General features: G+C 37.2%; 1 protein-coding gene across 1 annotated transcript; it reads right to left on the reverse strand.

The window, feature by feature from the left end:
• Positions 1-7410: 7410 nt before the first annotated feature.
• On the reverse strand, positions 7411-19059 carry pias1b (protein inhibitor of activated STAT, 1b). Its single transcript, XM_074632787.1, has 14 exons — positions 18916-19059; positions 15575-16007; positions 15280-15364; positions 15023-15070; positions 14062-14152; positions 13824-13958; positions 13623-13728; positions 12805-12878; positions 12295-12455; positions 11654-11787; positions 11401-11575; positions 11166-11305; positions 9414-9451; positions 7411-9326 (listed from the first exon to the last, which is right to left on the reverse strand). The coding sequence occupies exons 1-14, from the start codon at positions 18958-18960 to the stop codon at positions 8988-8990; spliced, it is 2004 nt and encodes a 667-aa protein (XP_074488888.1). The 5' UTR covers positions 18961-19059; the 3' UTR covers positions 7411-8987.
• Positions 19060-20341: the final 1282 nt, after the last annotated feature.

Consider the following 20341-nt stretch of genomic DNA (forward strand, 5'->3'; position numbering starts at 1 on the left):
GTGTGTGTGAAAGAGAGACACTGCAGCTCCTTCTGCTGCTGTGACACTTTACATCAACATGTAATAAAGGATTATCTGACCTTAAAGGTCCCACATTATGCTCATTTTCAGGTTCATACTTGTATTTTGTGTTTCTACTAGAACATGTTTACATGCTGAAATGTTAAAAAAAACCACTTTATTTTCCTCATACTGTCAGCCTGAATATGCCTGTATTTACCCTCTGTCTGATACGCTCCGTTTTAGCACATTTTGACGGAATTGCAACAGAATTGCGTTGCTAGGCAACAGCTTGGGTCCATGTGTACTTCCTGTCAGCTGACGACATTCACACACACTGCAACCAGGAAATAAACTGGGACACATTTAGAATGTTTACGTTTAAAATTGTGTCAAGGGTCCAAATATTGTATATTCGTGACATCACATGGGCAGAAATCCTGACAGCCTGTTTCAAATGCAGAGTTTCTGAATACGGGCTGTGTGTATTTCCCTGTGGATTGAGTGCTTCGATACTTTCACAGTATTTATATAGGACTTAAGCCTGCTTTATAATAAAAAAAACATGAAAATCTCACTTTTTTATAGTATGGGACCTTTAAACGTGGACAACCGGTGAAAAATATCATTTTATTACCACGGTTGGAATTGAAATTAACAAAGAATATATGATAAATATTGAGTTAATTGTTGGAGTTATGGAGAAGGTGCTGGATCATATACTTCTTCCAACTTCTTTTCAGACATGTAATATTTATTTATGTTGATTATTTGTTAATTGACAGTTTGCTCTATGTTTATTGTTCATTTTTATTTGTTATTCTTTTTTTTTCTTTACTTAGGTATTTGTTACATCTTCGAAATAAATAATTAATTAAAGCATAAAGTGAAACGAAATGGTTGTCACTGTCCACTCATATTAAACAGGAATCCCAATTAGTGTATGATATACAATGGTCACCATGTAGAACACCATTTTCTATTAAAATTAGGCGATGACTGTATTTTGCTTGTATTTTTGGGAACAAATTAATAAAATGTTCTCCTAGGGGGGTCTTTGTAACTTTGAGATTTGTGTATAATGTCATTCAGCCAACTTTTTAGTTATTAGTTTGGTCAGAACAGAAGCAAGAATTTTATAAACATTATTCAGTAAAGTAATGTCGCGCCAATTATCAATGATTAAATGATCCTTATTTGATTTTGGAATAATAGTTATTAGACCCTGTTTCATTGAATGAGGCAATTCTTTACTGATGGCTTCATTATATACTGCAAGAGGGAATTTTGAAATTTTGGTAGAAAATGTATGATAAAATTCTGAAGTAAAGCCATCATTTCCCGGTGATTTGTTGAGTTTAAGATTGTATTTCTTCAATAGATAATGTTTCATCACATTCCTCTTTGACACTATTGCTTTTTTTTTACATCTTTCAAAGAGTTGAATATACTAGAACTGCTATTACAAGTATCATTTTTATATAAATTGGCTTACAAATTTGACACATATTTTGAAATCACAATATAATCGAGTTTTCTATTTTTAACCTAGAAAGTGAATTTCTCTCCATGTTTAGTTTTTTTCTTTCTTTATAAAATTCATCCAAGTCCTGCTGATGATTATATAATTGTGGAGGTACATCACCATCATCTCCTAACATATTCAATGTGATGTCTGAAATACATTTGATTAAACTCTCTATTTTAGCTCTTTTCGTTTTAGCCAACCCCTTACTACATTGAATTGCAAATTTCTTAATTTCATATTTAAGCAATTCCCAATACCTCCCATAGTCATCATTAGAAATTGCATATTTCAAGTACTGTTCAATAAGGTTTTGTTTTTATAACTTCAGTTAAGTCCTTATTGCATAGCAATGACCTATTACATGTCCAATTATTAAAAACCCTTTTATCTTGACTTGTAAGATTTAGTTTGAGTAGGATTGTTTTATGGTCAGTCACTATAGCAGGACACATGTTTACTTCTGTGACCTGTCTTTCCATATCTTTGGAAATTAGCCAAAAGTCAATTCTAGAAGAAAGAGAAAAATGTTTGTTGCTCCAAGTGTATTGTACATCAGTTGGGTTACAATATCTCCATATGTCCAGTAAGTTTGACCGATTGCAAAATTGAATAAGTGTTGTATTGTTCTCTCCATCCTTGGCTCTTGAGGGGTGTCTGTCCAATTGGTGTAACCACACCAATTTAAAGTCTCCACCCAAAGTAGTCTTGGCTGAAGGGAATTCATTTGTGAGGGAATTCATGATGCCTTCTAAATCTCCCAATAAGGAACAGTTTAAAGAGTCTGAGTTATATCTGTAAATATTCTCCAGCAAAACAATATGATCGTACATTTCTATCACCAAAAAAATCCAGTGTCCCTTTTCATCAGTCTTTTTTTCCAGCACTTTACCCAGCCAATTAGACTGTTGTTAGGCTATTAAATAGCCTAACAACAGTCCCTATAATCCACATAGATGTGGGTCAATAGGGGCCTACTACACCCACTAGTAGGTTGTATCATCTATCCACAAGGCAGATCACCAAAAGAAGGTACAAAAGAACATGACAGCGACCTCTAACGACCGTAGTAATTATGACAGGAGTAGAAGCAGAAGTCAGTCGTTGTAGTATAGCGAGTGTGAAACTCCATAAAGGGTGGAGATCGGGAATGATGGATGGGACACAAAACACAGGGTTTTCAACGAGGAGACTGGAGTTTGCATCCTGTGTGAAACCAACAATGTGTAGTTGTCTTAGTGTTCGTAGTTATTTTAACCCAAAACACAATGTTTTTCCCTAAACACATTTTTTTTTTTACTTAAACCTAAAGAAGTTGTAGTTTTGTTGCCTATACCTAAAGAAGCCTTTCTGTTTGTGTTCAAAACATGACATTTCCTTCAGTTTTACAACATTTTAGAAGGTGTTGCTTTTAAGTTTCACTTTCAATTTTACAACGTAGTAGGAGAAGTAGACCTCTAATGACCCACATCTACTGTATGATGCTTATAGCGACTGATAACACCTATTTAATGGCCTGATAACAGTCAAATCGGGTGCTTTACCTTTAAAGGGACTGTTTGTAAGAATCAGAAATGCTTGTTAACAGCGACACCTGTGGCCGTTAAGTCAACAAAAGTCAGTGTCGGGTTCGCGCTTGTGCTTGCTCTACATAGATATGAACGAGCATCGCTCAAAACAGTGAGGCGACACACGTCAGCTAAAACCACAATATCACTCTATATTTCACCTGCTTGGCAGTAATATTAGCTGACCAGACGAAGGTCTCTCCATGAATCACTGCTGATCCTAGTGTTGGCTTTTCCTGCCTCAGCCTCACGACCGCGGCCGGAGGGAACAGGGAAGACACCAGAGTTTTTCTCTTGACAATGTTTCGCAGACCCCTTGTGTTTACAGACAACAATATTAACTCCAGAGTAAACCTTGTACTGTATATGAAACTTTGAAAGAAATGATGGAATTAATCCTTTCTCCCTGTATATAACTAGGCCTACAGGAAACTTCAGTCATTGTAACAGGGAAGCTGAAATTATGGAACTGATTATCAGCAAATAGTTAAGTCAAATCAGTGCTTACCACAAATGAGCCGATTTAAAAAGTAAAGTGGTTGGGAATGAATAACAAACAAACTAATAACGTGTGAAAACATCCTTTCTTTGTATTGACTCTTTAATACTCAGCTGCACGGCAGACTTCTTTTCCATCCACATTTGACACATTTGGACTTCAACATAACTGTTAGTGTTGAAAGCTGCCCCACATTGATCACAGCCGTACGGTTTCTCTCCAGTGTGAATGCTTTTGTGGACTTTTAGGGAACTACCAAGAGAAAAAGTTTTACCACATTGCTCACAGCTGTGTAGTGTCTCTCCAGTGTGAACTCTCTCATGAATCTTTAAACATCCAGATGTGAAGGATTTGTCACAGTGTTGACAGCTGTGAAATGAGTGTTCGTACTGGGGAGTTGATTTACCTCCAAAAAAATGTCCGCTGAGTTACAGACGTCTCTTTCCCAATGTAAGTCTAGGGGAAAAAGTGTTTTTGGGCCCAATGGCACCACGTGACGGACACGGAAGTTGTAGTACCACCGTTTGGCCACTACGAAAATTGGAATCAACGACCGGCGCTCATCCTGGGGGCTTGCTAAAGTCCCGTCGCCCTGATGTCTGTGGTCATGAAAGAGACTGGTGTTGGTCCACCTGATGGATCTCACAGGACCCCTGCTCTATTAAACAACTGACTCACGAGTATAATACCATATTTAAACCATTTATCATAAAATAGGGACATGTTCTTATATCGTTGATCCCAATTTTTGTAGTGGCCAAACGGCGGTACTACAACTCCTGTGTCCGTCACGTGATGCCTTTGGGCCCAAAAAGATTACCCATATACTTACATTGGGAAAGAGACATCTGTAACTCTTTTTTAGGTAAATCAACTCCCCTGTACGAACACTCTAATAGCCATGCTCAAAATGAAAAGCCAAATTTAAATTTATGTGAAGTTAAAATAACCATAATTTTGAATATGGTTCTCGAATGTAGTAAACGCCTTATTTCCTATATCGCTTTCTGTCAAACTTTTTAATCAGTGGTGTTTTAGAAAAGTCACATTCTGGCGAAACAATAAATTGTGAAGCCATTACGATTATCAGATACTCGAAAGACTGATGAATGCAAATTAAATAGAAATACTGAGGTCATGAACCGTCAGGGAAACGTTGTACTTGGAAGCAACAAATGTGTAATGTGTTCTGATTTTCAGGTTTTTTCAAACTTGTGTTGTTTCTGATGGTTTTACCATTCACTACCAGAAATATTATGCAGAAATGCATTATCCCTTTAGCCTATTTTAATTTAATTTCTTAAAAACAGAAACACATTGAGTGTAATTTAGTGTTAATGTGTGACCACACCTAAATGGAAATGAGCCATTCTTGTTGCTATTGGTTACACTTGCGCTTTTCCTGCTGTGGAAACTCAAAATGTGTGCTGCAGATATTATGATCTAAGGCAATTTGTTATGGAGCCAGGAGTCTGACACCAGAATAATTATAAAGAGCATTCAATACAGCATTCAATTATAATAAATTAATAAATTGATGCAATCATTATAAATGGATTAGTTAAATTTGCATTTTAAGTATAATTAACTAAAATTAAAGTTATTATAAAAACAAGATTATTAAATTTGACAATTAATGATTCTACAATATTTCCTTATTTTTTTCTACAACAATAATAATAAATGAATAATTCAATTTTAAAATGAAATCACGAAATGCATTTTGAAAAGGCTTTTACATATAAAGCTACAGGGGCTCAGGCACATTTAAAAGATTTACAATAGCTTTTTGTAATGTATTATTATTCTAATGAGTTATTGATTGATAGGCCTTTTTCACAGCAGACATGTTGATTTGTCATAGTAAAGTGTTATAACATTGATGATGCTCTCCCAGTAAGTCATGACAGTGTGACAGAGAGCCAACATGCACAATACCAGGACCCTGAAACTGACATAGCTAAATGGAATTCAACCGTCAAACATTGTATTATTTACGCATGTGATTTTTTTGTCAAAATGTCTTTCATGAAAAAGGCCCATTATAATTGATCAAAACTTTATATTCTTGGCTGTGGCCCACTTCAGGCTCCATATTCTGTGTCTGTAAGGTCACTTACAACCTCATCACTACCATGAAACAGGCCAAGTGGAAAAAGCAGTAACAGTCAGTCAAGTGTCTGAACAAGGACATTTAAAGTTCCCTCTTGATTTTGCCTAACTGTGGCTGAAATACAATGAGCGTTTTCTGAATCACTGATTGGGGACACTCATTCACCGCATCAAGGTCGTTGTCAATGCTTCAATTAAGGACACACAAATCAATCAATCTCCAGGCTGAATCCAACACCTATTGAGCCACCAGCTCGGCATCATCTGGCCCGCAGCTGGGAAAGCAACGCCTGAGATCTCGGCATAATATATTATGCCAATACATTTCATTTTCAGTGTCAAAGCTTTAAGCAGATTGTAGAATTGTTTGTTTTCATCATTTCCTGTAGAATTTGTTTACTCTTAACAGCTCGTGCACAAATATAAACACACAGACGCACACCTTGTCTATTATTGTTGTCTTTTTTGTGTCGGCTTTTTAAAAAAATATATTATTATTATTTTCTTTGTTTTATCTTATTATACTTGATTTTGTTTGTCTGATTGTTTCCTTGACGAAAATAACTAATAAACAAAGTGGAAAAAAATATTTATGCAGTTTAAAATGGGCCAAAACGTTTGTGATTTTAATTCACAAATAGAGATGCAGCAACTTTTTATTTCGTGACAGATTCTGATACCCCAAATTCAAAATCCGCAGGCCAAAGTTTTCACTTATCGAGTGAAATGTCTCAACAGTGGATGTTTCCTATTTTTCCTTTAGAACCACCATGAGGTTGATGTTTGTGTTTTTTTAGTAAAATGTTTTAACTATTGGATGGATTCTTATGATATTTACCCTCTAGTGAACAAACTATGTAATATAACACTATCTCTAAACTACCTCAAACTTATATTTAGGGCTGTAACTAACGATTATTTTCATTGTCAATTAATCTGTTGATTATTTTCTCAATTAATACATTTTTTGGTTTATAAAATGGTGAAAAATTATGATCAGTGTTTCCCAAAGCCCAAGATGACATCCTCAAATGTCTTGTTTAGTCCACAACTCAAAGATATTTCGTTTACTGTCATAGACGAGTAAAGAACCCAGAAAATATTCACATTTAAAAAGCTGTTTTTTCTTAAGAAATTACTCAAACCGATTAATTGATTATCAAAATAGTTGGTGATTAATTTAATAGTTGACAACTCTATCTATTAATCGTTGCAGCTCTACATATATTGGCATTTCTCTACAGCTAAGTCTTGTTGCTCAATGGCCTTCACATAGGCTTATAATTATCTGCAAAAAGCTAATATTGGCCAATATATCTGCCTCTACTTTAAGCAGGTGCTGTATTGAAGTGTTTAAGAGGAGGGATTATGTTGAGGATCATCATCTCACTACATACTAGTGTTGTCACAAATATCGAAGTATCAATACTGAATATTTGAAACAGGCACCAGCTGCGCTTTCTCCTCTCTTCTCTCAGAAAGCAAGTTGACACACACACACACACGCCGTTGTTTATCTTTTAATAAAAATCTAAAATGTTATGCCCTCAATATTGTGTCAATTTGTCCCCGTGGTATAGAATATCAATATTTTTCAAGGTATTGTATCGAAGTTAGAAAGTCCAGTATCGTGACAACACTACTACATACTGCAACAAAACACATGCAGCTGAATCGGGACTGTCCTCAGAGCAACTACAAATGTGCACTTTCTTATATCTGTTTAATTCTTACAAATATCAAACAGCACAGTAGACCTTGTAGCGGTTCAAAATGATCAAAGCCTCTATTGAGTTATTGACATCATCTGATAGTAAAACAAACAGAAAATGTTACATGTTTTGCATGTCAAGCAACTATGACATCTTTAAATAGCATTAATTATATAATTACAAAAGAAAATATCACATACAATGACAGCAATGCATATCCACGAATCAAACAAATGCTGAAAATATATATGATAATAAATAATCCTAATTGTAAGCACAAGTCAAGAAAAATAAAGGGAGGGGATGCGTCCATAAGAACTTCAATGGTTTTGACTTCTGGGCCAAAATGCATGTCGTGATACACTCAAAGACTAAGAAGCTATCACAGTTCTCTTATAGGCTGCTGCAAATACACTTAACAAACAAGGCTATGCATCCTGTGGCCTCAGTAAGGAGCAGCATAGCACTCAAACAGGTGAGCTGTCAGGTAATCCGCAGAGACATGCAAAGCTGAAAACTACTGTTGAAGTGTCCCCCTGCTCCGCACGGCCTTTATGTAAAGATCAAGTGCTAAAATCAAACATAAATACATCATGAAATGTCAAATTTCCCCTTATGGACCAGAAACTAGCTTTGTCTTGAAAGATGTCGACCGGCCACTTCGCTGTGTATATTTTTGAGTGTAGCATTCAAAATAAAAACTTAAGAGAAATACACAAGAAGGCGGCGGCTGCTTGCTGGACTAGTGCCATTCATTCACACACTGAAAAAGCCTGGTCTTACAATACTGACTTACTCCCAATTCATATTTTTAAGTACAGTCTAAACTATAAACTCTATAGTTCATATTTGATTGACTGAAACAGGCGAGAAGAGTGCAGAGTTATGACAACAGAAGGATCTAGCATTTCAATTCTAGTGGCAACAGTTCCTAGAGGCATAAGGAATGCTTCTTTAAAAAAAACAGCATACATCCAACATAACTTACATCATAAATAATTCCTTAAAAACAATATGACCACAGCATGAATGTCTTACAGAAAACTCTACAGTGATGGCAAAAAAAATGGCCAGATCTTTCTGCTGTCAAAACAACAGCGTTGACAGAAATGATGCCATTTAGAAAATAAAGAAAGTGTTTCCACATCTTCCTGTTTTGCTGTGACTTGCCTTTTTGTACATCTATAACAATGCCCATTTTCTTTATATTCTAAATATCATGTTACATAAGGTGTCACCTCATTGGGTTCTGTGCACATAACATTATACTGAAATAATGCCATTGACATGGAATATCGAAACAAAACTGTAAAAACCAGGTACAAAAGGTACAATATAATCAAAGGACCACATGAAGAGGTGTGAAAAAGTCTTCAGTATTCACAGAAAAATATCAACTGAAGTAACTCACCGGACAAGAAGCGTCCTAAGTTTATATACATATGATAAGTAAAATTGAAAATAGATTTTCCTCTCTGTACATAGCACTGTATTCTTTCGTCTTCCTCTTCCTTATTTACAAAGAACTCCTGTTCTCGAGGTCTCCCTTGTCTTTCAGTTTCTGTGTGGATCTAGTCAAGAGAGATAACGTCAGATATGGAGCCGTAAATGGCCGCCGCGGCTTCCACCGAGGACCTCGACAATCCCGAGATGGAGTGGCTGTCCCTGTCTCTGTCTCGCTCTCTGTCTTTGTCGCGGTCCCGCAGACTGCTGGACGACACCAAGCTGCTGGTGCTTCCGCTGTTGCTGCCTCCGTTGGTGGCTGCCAGCGTGCTGCTCCCCGGGGTGCCCGGCTGCTCCCGCAACATCTGAGAGGAGCCGTAGGGCAGGAAACGGTTGAGGAGCAAGTCGTGGTCCTCCGAGGCCGACGCTGACGCAGCTGCTGCGGCGGCCATCACCATGTTGTAATGCTGACGGGACAGAAAAGAAGTGACCGTTAACACAACAAACAGACATAAACGTACCGCAGAGTGACGCTGCCGTTTGAGTAAATATACCTGATTGTCGCCTTGGAGGAAGGAGAAGAAATTTAGATCTGTAAGAAAAGGAAGAAGGCTCAGTCAGTTGACTTCATAATACACTACCGATTCAACCAGCTACAAACATTTGAGTTCAGAGAGAGGTTCGCTTGTCAAGTCTGTCTTAATACCAAACTTGCATGGCTTATGTGCTTTGAGAGAATGATAGGTTGCTGTAATCCTTCCTGCCCACACTGGCTGTGAAGTGATCCCGCAGCAGTGACTATGACACACAGCTCATGGAGGAAATTAAGGTAAGCTTCTTTAAAACCCTTAGTGCCGGATTGCCGCAATTTGTGTCAAAAAGCATGCTCCTTTCTCCTCTGAGTCATCAGTCTGAATACACAGACATGATCCACACATTTTTAGATTCAGTGCGACTAACACTTTGGATATAAAGCCAGTTGGAACTCTGTGCGCCTTTTCAATAAAGATAAACGCTGGAAATGACTCGACGCCCAGCACTTCGGGGATCCATTTCTCCAGAAAGGCACATACATCTCTCCCCTCAGCGTTATCAGGTAAGCTTATCAGGCGTACATTTGATCTGCGGTTTTCCAGGTTCTCCATTTTCGCAGTCAGACTCTCAACCTGTTGTCTCAGCTGTTTGGTTATTTCTTTCAGCGCTGAGACATCGTCTTCCACCACCCCGAGACGCTCCTCGTCTCCGTTAACCGATCAGAGTATTGTTTTAGTTCGCACTGGATAGATTGGATTCATCGTATCAAAATTTTGTTGCAGTCTTCCTTCAGATCTTTCTATTGTACTTAGAATTTCACTTGAGGTTTTATCCGGCGACGGGTCATTTCTCTCTTCGTCCTCCATGGCGAAAGTCGAAACGTAGTTGTTGTGGAGGAGGTGGTGATTCTCCTTCAGTTAAAGAATTTGTATCCTCTTTAGTCGCTTTCTTGTTTTCTTTTTAACTCACACTTTTTAAAGCGTTATTACAATATTACGGCAGAGCAACATCTGGACTACATCTGATCAACACTGCGCCGTGACCGAAAGCCCGCAACCAACACTTTCACTTAAAGCTCAATGTCCATCCCGAATAAACATCCATAAATCCACTAAGAAATCAGGAAAAAAAGCTAATACCTAATTCTTTATTATAGGAACTATAACTGTGATTAAGGCCCAAATTAAATTAAAGTAAGACAGATAATACTACCACTACTAATAATTTAAATTTCTACTAATTTCAAATTTCCCTGATGTGGGACTAATAAAGGAATATCTTATCTTAATAATAATAATAATAATAGGAGTTTCCGGTATTTCAGTTGAAACAGATCAGGGACATAATATCTACAGTCTAGCCAAAACTCAGCTTAAGCTAATATGAGGCTTCAGCAGACTGAGTTAGTCAAATCAAATGTTTGTCTTCATCCTGGTAGTCATGTGATCAGGTTCACTGCTGAGGTTTTGTCCCAGCAACAAGTCTACACACGACTATCAGGACATACCATCGCCACATCTCAGGAGGTAAACACCGTTTGAGGAAACAAAAAGATGGAATTTTGTGTTATAAAGACGAGAGTAACTTTGAAAGATCCCCAGCATCATCATACTAGCTTCAGCTGAACTTTAGAAGACATATTCCTTCACAACCAGTATGGACAGAAAACAAATGAATACTGTGATCAATAATGTTTTCAACTTGTGATTATTGTATTAAGGCAGACTTAAGAAAAATCTAAACCTATCCTTTAAGGCAGGTGACAGGTTTACCTGGCAGGTCACTAGTTGTGTGATAATAGTGGCGATAGTCCTGGATGAGAGGTGGAGGGGGAGGAATGTAGCTGGTGTCCACAGGCGGCATGCTGGGAGCTCTGCTCACCGGTGAGCCCTGGCTGTGTAGGTTCAAAACTCTGAGAGGAAATAACGCCACATCAGGTTAGAAACAAAAGACGTAACGCAACAGAGCTGAGCACAAAGATGATCAGTTTGTGGTTTGGAGACTCACCCTTTGCTTGGAGGCGGAGAGACAGGTGACAGCGAGGGACAGGGCCTTTTAAGAGGTGGCTCATCATCTAGCTCGTCCTCTGAGGAGCTATCCAGTGTCAGGTCAATCACATCAACTTTCCTGCTGTTGTCGTTAGACGATCCCCGTTTCTGCTCGTGCGTTTCTGTCTGTGAATCTACAGAGGAACAGTTAACTCACACAGAGCTCACGGATCTCAATGAACGAGTACATCTGAAATGTACGAGCTACATACCGCTGTCTACACCATTGTACGAACCAGACACCTCCTGCACCTCTTTCTTTGACCTCATGGGGGACCAGTTTCCGTCTTCTTTGAACTGGATTTCATCACAGTCAGAACAGCTATTCAAGATTTCCATGAACAACCTGTGAAAAAAGCATAACTTTTCAATACAGTTTGGCAACTTTACAACCAGGATTACAGGCTGCGTTAGGACTTCATCACCTCTTAAATCTTATATTTTGGAAAAACAGTATTATTGGCACTTTTTAAAGCTGCAATCCGGGCATTCAGACTAAACTTTTTTCCCTTAACATACTATTTTAACCGATTATCAATAGATAATAGATTTAAAAAAATGTCAGCCCACAAAACTACGCCATATACTACAGCAAACAATTGACAAAGTGCAGACATCCCTCGGTTTGGTTGCGGATGAAAGGATTCAGCGAGTGTCGAAAATGATGTCATGTGCCGTCGCTACGGTGATCAGCCGAGAATCATGCCTACACCGAGGGGCTACTATCCGCAGTGGAAAACGAAATAGAGAAAAGGAAGTGGTACCAAGAGTGAGTCGAGTCAAGCCGAACCATGCAGTGGAAATGAGGCATTAGACAGTAATCTACCAGGAATGAGTGACGTGTTGAGCTCACCCGTCAATAATGAGGTGCTCATACGGCGCCTTCTTGTCACAGACAGGACAAACCCAGGTCGGCTTCTTCTCATTCATTTGGATGTAAAGTGTTGCATCGAAGCACTGAAGGTGAGAACATGTCAACGCTCTGCAAGGGATTGTCAGCCTCATCTTCCCCAGCTTCAAAACACAACAAAAAACACAATATAAATGACACTTATCAGTACTGCATTAAATAAAGATAACTTACATCTATCTATCTATCTATCTATCTATCTATCTATCTATCTAGCCAACCATCTAGTTAAATAAACAGTGTAAGTGCTTTTTGATTAAATATGTAATTAGAATTGTCAACTTCTTGTTGATCTATTAACAGGGTTAGGGTTAACCCTAACTAACTGGTTAACCCTAACTAACTGGTTTTACGGGTATTCTGCAGGCTACCAGGTATACTTCTCACAACTAACAACAGTAACAATAACTACAACAATACATTGTTAAATAAGCAGTATAGTGGAGTATTTACAGGACACAGGAGAGAGACTCGTAGGCTGGTGGTGGCAATCTCACTCTCTGGATCAGCTGTTAATTTCTCTTTGACTGTGAGAAAGAAAGAGAAAAACAGAAAAGATTAAATACAAGCATTCTGACTGTTTAATCCAAGTGTGCTGATGTTTATTTGTTTAACAGGATCCCAAACTGCATCAGAATTAATTCTTATTCAAACACATAGAATACAACACTGTAAAGAGAAACATCACACTGGGATTACTCCTCATACTACCGTATAACCAATACAAAAAATTGATGGAGGAAAATGTTTTATGTATTTGTATTGTATTGTATTTTGCCCGTTTATGTTATGTAACTTTATTGTATATGCTTTTTACCAATGTAGTATGTTCTTAACTATTGTACATATTGTATTATTTTAATTAATCGAGGATGCCTAATGACATCAGGCAAAGGGACTGCCGATGAAAACTAGCCTCTCAGCTAACTCGGGTACATTTACATTTGTTTGAATATTGATTAGTGTACAGTGTCCCCTTTTCAAATAAAAATGTAATTTAATTTAAATGTGTATGCAAAAACTGTAGTGGAACAACAACTGCTCAAAGGAGCATAGGAACGGAGGAACTTTGCAGAACGTAGTTCCTTTTTTGGGTCCTAAGTTTAATTCCCGGGACTTCCAAGTTGTTGTGACTACCTGGTCAAACAGACCACAGAAATGCACAGGAGTTCCTATAAGAAAGAAGTTAATCTATGTGATCGTCTTTTACTTACAGATTTAAGGGCAACACATGTTTGATGTTTTTACTACGAGATCAAGAGGCAACTTACTCAGAGCTCTTGAGTGGTCGGGGTTCCTAATTCCTTTGGCCCGTAGTCTTTGCAACAACACTGCAGACGACTGCTGTCTTACCAGATAAACAGCCATGGAAAAACTCTGACAAAAGAAAGATAAACATAATGAGCGAAAACAAGTTACACCGAGGTGACTAATGACACTTGACTCCTTAAGCTCTGCCCGGATCTTCTTACCCTCCCAATTTCTGAGGTCCATGACACCACAATAGTGTTTGGGCTGGTGGTGGACAGTCGGACAAGAGAGGTGATGTTGATGGCGCGACTGGGCCTTTTTGGTTCAACTCCATTTTTGGTTGGAGGAAGATATCCCTGCAGAAAAAAAACACCAAACATCAGTGACCTTGAATCTCACTAACTAACTGGTGGTGTGATGTGCAGAAAATATGACTGACGACCAACTGTCTGGACTCACCGGGAGATTACAGGGTTTGCCGTTCACCTTCACACACAGATTAGGGGGGAAATGATCCTCCTGGGGACAGCTTGTCTCTGATAAACAAAATCTGAAAATGAAAAAAAATAAATTACAAAAGCGTCAAGCTCAAATGTTGAGGGTCAAATGTCAAAAGCAATTTGTTTCAGTAAAGTTGACACTTTCCCAGAAAGGTTGGCGTGCTTGCTTATTTTACTATTTCAGTTGTGTCAAGTACAGCCATCTCCATCTATGATATAGGAGAGCACTTATTAAAGGACGGCATTCATCCATACAGTGAATATTTAATCATGCAACTACGAAAAACATCATTTTTTTAATGTTATTTGGTTCATTCTTAAGAAAACAATGCCAAACAAAGTGTGCCTGTTTAGTTCAGTTGTTTTAAGTACGGTTTATGTGAGGTAATGGACGCACTTGCTTGCCTGTAAGCTATCAAAAAACTATCCTCCTGAAGTTGAACTGCAAAAATGTTTTGATCATATTGGTGAAAATACTGCACTTTTCCTGTATTGTCCAATAAAATGTGGTTACGATGTTATTGTTTATTTTCAAATATGGCTCAGCCTCATTGTGAATAAAAACTTGGAGCGTGAACATCCAGGAGACAAGCGTCCTCTCTGCCTTCTTTGCTCCACAATTGAAAACCTGTTCTCATAGTAATTAATCTTGATTCATATATTTGTCATTTATTATCACTTATAACCATTAATAACTTTGGTTAAAGTTAAAACTTGGTTGAGGGTTATTAACTTTTACGTCTGCATCTGAAAGTCAGACTTAACCGCTAAGAAGAAAGACTGAAATGGCAAGAACTATTCAAGTGACACGACTACTTCTGGCTGCTTCAAAACTGAGAGGAGCTGAACACAGACCCAAACATACTTCCTGATAAAACAGGAAGGTTTTATGCTCTAAAGAAAAGTATTTTTAGACATACCTTAACTGAACTTGAACAGCAAAGTCACATTTGGTCCCAGATATGTCCCTGAAGAATTAAAAGAGAAGTCAGATCAGGCCGGTCAAAGTTTAACACACAATATAATAACAACTCAGTTTACTCTGGTTGATTGCTGTGTCAGATAACACCTGCTTTCTTAATTATGTTAACAGTGCATTGGAAATGGTTTGGTAGTTACAATGCTTTCACAGTATTATCTATTCTCTCATCTCTTATAGGAGAACTTTCTGACTTACATGGAGCTGCTGATCTGTTGAACTTGCTGTGGTGTTAATGCAAAGGCATAACATGCTTCCTGGAACCGCTGACTGTTGTCTGAGGCTACGAAAAAGAAACCAGGATCAGAACATGACAGTCAGAGGAGAAACCCTACAGAAATCACTAATGTCAACTCATATTAAACTTTTACCAAGCACGGTTTTGACAAGTCATGGCTCAGATATCTCCGATCACAATGCTCAATCAGTATGTAGATGAGTGCGAAGTGTCAAATCACAACATACACAGCTGAGCATGAAGTGGCGGACTCACCCAGGCTGGTTGGCTTAATGAGCTCATCCAGAACGTCGTAGAATGGCAATCTCTGGAGCTTGACATCAGGGTGTACGGGGTGCAGGGCAGAGGGGAGGTGAGGCAGACTCAGCTCATGCTTAGGCCCGAGTAAAGAAACTGGCAGCAGAGGCGATGGGGAACCGTGGCTGTCAAATCCCAGCTGGGCGAGGCCAGCGGGCAGGTTGGAGGCAGAGTGAACACCGGGCAGAGCCATGTCCACCGGCGAAACCATTTTGGTTGGGAAGCGTCGTCTGTAGAGCTCTTTGATCTTCATCTGCACTGCGGGACTGCAACCAGCCTTGAGTAGGTGGAGAGCTTTGGTCAAAAGTTCGTGTTTGCGCCCGTGCTTATTCCGTCCTGCATACCCCAACAACACTTGGAGCTCCGAAACTCGAAGGCTCATAACCATTTGCTGGTGAAAAATGAAGAAAAAATAGTCTATTATTACACCCTGAAAAACACACTTTCCTAATCTGATGTAAAGAAACAAGTTTCCTTTTCTCATTTCAGACTTATCATTTAAAACACTATCATTAAAGCATATCTAATTAATTTCTGTCAATCATCTTCACCAGCTTACAAATCATTCACACACATAGCATTTTCATTTTTGAGATATGCTTGGAGCAGGAAGATTCATACAGTTTCTGTGGCCTTTGTCCAGCTAGTAAAGATGATGACGATGATGATCTGACGTTGACGACTAGACTTGTGGTTGTACTGAGGATTGTGGTAATGTTGGTGTCCATGGATATGTGGATGTTGATGTTTACACTATTTATTACGATGCTGTGCTATCCCCTTATTTTGTACTGCCTTGAGATGTGTAGGTTTTAAACCAATAGGGAATGATTAATGAAATAATAATCGTAGGGATTAATAAAGTATTTCGTATAATATTGCACTGTATCTCAATAAAAGACACACATTAAGAGGTTCATCATACAGTATATTTAACAAACTCTGAGACTTTTGCGAATATGGCCCTTTTGGCTAGAAGCAGTGACCGCAACATAACTTATACTTTTTCAAAGCTGTGATCCATAAAGCATTACCATATGCTGCAAGTGATAATACAGGGCATGAGTACCTGTACACTAAATCATTGAATCCAATAGAGAAACCAGAGACATTTTCTTGAGTTTCAGAGTGGTGTTACTCCCAACCCTCTTAATAAGTAGTTTGTGATGTTGTATTGGACTGCATTATACTATACAGCGGTCCTGTTATCTTGTTGTAGGAGATTGTCAAAGAAACATCTTACAACATAATACTCTCTAATGACACACGTCTTTTTTTTATTCTCAACAAAACACATCCTAAAGTGTAATGCAGTCAAATAAAGCAACAAACCTTATAAAATCACCATACAATTGGATCAACACCTCTTTGACACAGAAGAAATGAAAACAAAACATTTTCATCTCCACAAAGGTGTTGTTTCCATTGTATTATGTTACATTATATTGTACAGGTACTCATGCTCCACCATATGTATAAGATAAGATAAGATAAGATAAGATAAGATGAACCTTTATTAATCCCTGGGGGGAAATTCAGGTGTCAAAGCAGCAAAGCGCAGGAGAGGTACAGGTGTACAAAAAGATTATAAAACAATCAATAGAAATACAGAATAGACACAGTGAATGAACATAGTGAATGGACATAGCGTGTACCGTCCGTCAATAAAAACATGTAGTGTACAATAAATAGATGTAATATGTGCAGTCTATAAAATGGTATATGGGATGTAGTGTAAAGTAAGTTTAAAGTACACCAGTGGTTAGAAGAGGTGGTTGCAGATAGTCCAGATAGTCCAGTAGTCCAGATAATCAAGTATAGTAATGTCTTTTGAATAATAACTGTGTTTAAAAGGTGCGATGTGGCACAACACTTATTGTTGGCATTAAAAAGACAACCTTCAGTTATGAAATGTAACTGGCAATCCACCCTATAAATCAATGTCATCTGCATGTAACTGAGGAGCCCAATAAGCACTCAATGTGGAGCTGCAAAAGGTATATATTTAACCTAATGTAAACATCCCGATGACGCTTGATATCTGGCCTGTTAATAAAATGTGTTGTTGCAAAACCACAAGATATACGTGATACATTTATATATATATATATATATTCACTAAATGACCTGAACTTTGATGGGTAGATGTTAAGGAGGAGTCAACAGTGCAGATTCCTTTATGAGGGGAGCAGATCAAAACGAATAAGGTTTCACAATGAGGGTTTTCTGTTTAATCAATCATTAATAACCAGCATTAAGAGAGTAAAAGGTGGAGGGAGACAGCATAGACAGTTATGAAATGTATATGACTGGCAATCCACCTTATAAATCAATGTCATCTGCATGTAATTGAGGAGCCCAATTAGCACTCAATGTGGAGCTGCAAAAGGTAAGTATTTGACTAAATGTAAACATTCTGATGAAGCTTGAGGATGTGTTGTTTCAAACCACCAGATATACATTTATATATATATATATTCAATAAATGAGCTGAACTTTGATGGGCATATGTTAAAAGCCTTTATACTGTATAGAAATAACTCCTATGAGGCAAAGGAGGAGTCAACAGTGCAGATTAATTTAGGAAGGGAGCAGATCAAAACGAAAATGAGTGTTTTCTGTCAATTAATCGTTAATTAGCATCATTAAGAGAGTAAAAGGTGGAGGGATGTAGAGTAGATTTAGCATGTAGCTACCCTGTATGAAGCCGGTGTAACGTAATCTGACTGAAACACAACTTAATGACACAGTATTTACTCTATCTGGTGTGTTTGAACAGTAAATCACCAGTATAGGTTACATTAGAGCCCACCAGGCTGTGGAGAGGGACTACATGTCGTCACATCACATCAGAAATAAGGCTAATGGAAGCTAAAGTGCGATCCAGGGAGTAGACAGAGCCCAGGTTTACACACACAGCGGTGCAGCCGGTGAACTACTGCTACTGCCAGCTGGATAACACCATAGTGCTGTTGTGTTCAACACGTTGACATGATATATGGTGTTTTATGTTGTATATAAAAGCGATATGTGGCGTTATGAGCAGGTGAGCCGCTCAGCAGAGGCAGCCTAACGGAACAGCGGCAACAATAACAAAGCTAATGCTAACGAGCTAACAGCTAACAGTTAGTCCCGGCGCCTCGCTGCTCCGCTGTTTTATCATTATATGCTTTGATAGCAACGTCCACATGGTCTCTGCTGTGTAGTAACACCGATGCTGTGGGTTGAGAGTCAGCTCTCGCTGTGTGAGACGTGTGTTTATGAAGCTAATGTAGTATAGTGTAGCGGGCTCGCTTTACCTTCAGTTCCGCACTCTCCGCCATCTTGTTACATTTGCTGCGCATGCGCAGAGGCCATCCTCAGGGGACAGCAGATTCAAACGTTGAGACGCTTCCTGGCCGCAGACAGCAGGGGGCGATTTAAACGTTGAGATGCTTCCTGGCCGCAGACAGCAGGGGGCGATTCAAACGTTGAGACGCTTCCTGGCCGCAGACAGCAGGGGGCGCTGCTGCAGCACACATACCTGTTATATACCACTGATACACCAGTTCAGCTGTTTCAGGAACTTTGTTCTGCTTGTATAAAAATAGCCTAAAGAAAAATAAAACTGACTGGTAGGGTCAAGATAGTAGCATTATTTTTTTCTATATATATATTATAATAATATATATGATATAATATATATATAAAATATTATAAAATAATATAATAACTATTATATTATATTATATTATATATATAATATAAATATATATATTATATTATATACTGTATATATTATATATATTATATAATAATATAATAAATATCATATAATATAATATATATATCAAATATATATATATATATTATATAATATATATATAATATATTATATAATAATATGATAAATATTATATAATATATATATATTATATTATATCATATCATATCATAATATATTTATAATATATATTATAAAATAATATTATAAATATGATATAATATAATATATATATATCTCACATCTATATATATATATATATATATATATATATCACATCTATATATATATATCTCGCATCTATATATATATTTATATATATATATAGATGTGAGATATATATATTATATTATATTATGTTATATTATATTATATTATATTATATTATATCATATCATATCATATCATATTATATTATATTATATTATATTGTATTATATTATATTGCATTCTATTCTATTCTATTCTATTTTATTCTATTCTATTCTATTCTATTTATTCTATTTATTCTATTATATTATATTATATTATATTATATTATATTATATTATATTATATTATATTATATTATACTGATTATATTTATCATATTATATTATATTAATTATATTATATTATATTATTTTATATTATATTATCTCGGGGTGCAACGATTAATCGATTATTTCATTAGGCTAGTCATTGACAGAAAATTAAAGGTCAACTATTTTGATAATCAATTAATCGTTTACGTAATCAAGCATAAATGGCAAACATTTGTTGTTTCCCTAAATGTCAGGATTTGCTACTTTTTTCTGTTTTATATCACTGAATATTAAATAGTCTATAGGCTTATTTGTGTTTTTTGTTATTTTGGACAAAAAACTACAAGTTGAAGATATCCCTTCGGGCTCTGAGAACTTGTGTTGGACTATTACCACTATATTTGACTTTCTATTGTCTAATTAATTTATCAGATAAAT

Source organism: Sebastes fasciatus, chromosome 4 (assembly GCF_043250625.1).
Source record: "Sebastes fasciatus isolate fSebFas1 chromosome 4, fSebFas1.pri, whole genome shotgun sequence".
Taxonomy (NCBI): Eukaryota; Metazoa; Chordata; class Actinopteri; order Perciformes; family Sebastidae; genus Sebastes; species Sebastes fasciatus.

Excerpts from the sequence above, each read along its gene's own strand:
- pias1b (XM_074632787.1), bottom strand. The coding sequence starts at position 18,960 with ATGCGCAGCAAATGTAACAAGATGGCGGAGAGTGCGGAACTGAAG. Across the intron at positions 16,008-18,915 it reads CGGAGAGTGCGGAACTGAAG|CAAATGGTTATGAGCCTTCG; the intron begins GTAAAGCGAGCC and ends ATTTTTCACCAG. Across the intron at positions 13,959-14,061 it reads GCAAACCCTGTAATCTCCCG|GGATATCTTCCTCCAACCAA; the intron begins GTGAGTCCAGAC and ends TTTTTTCTGCAG.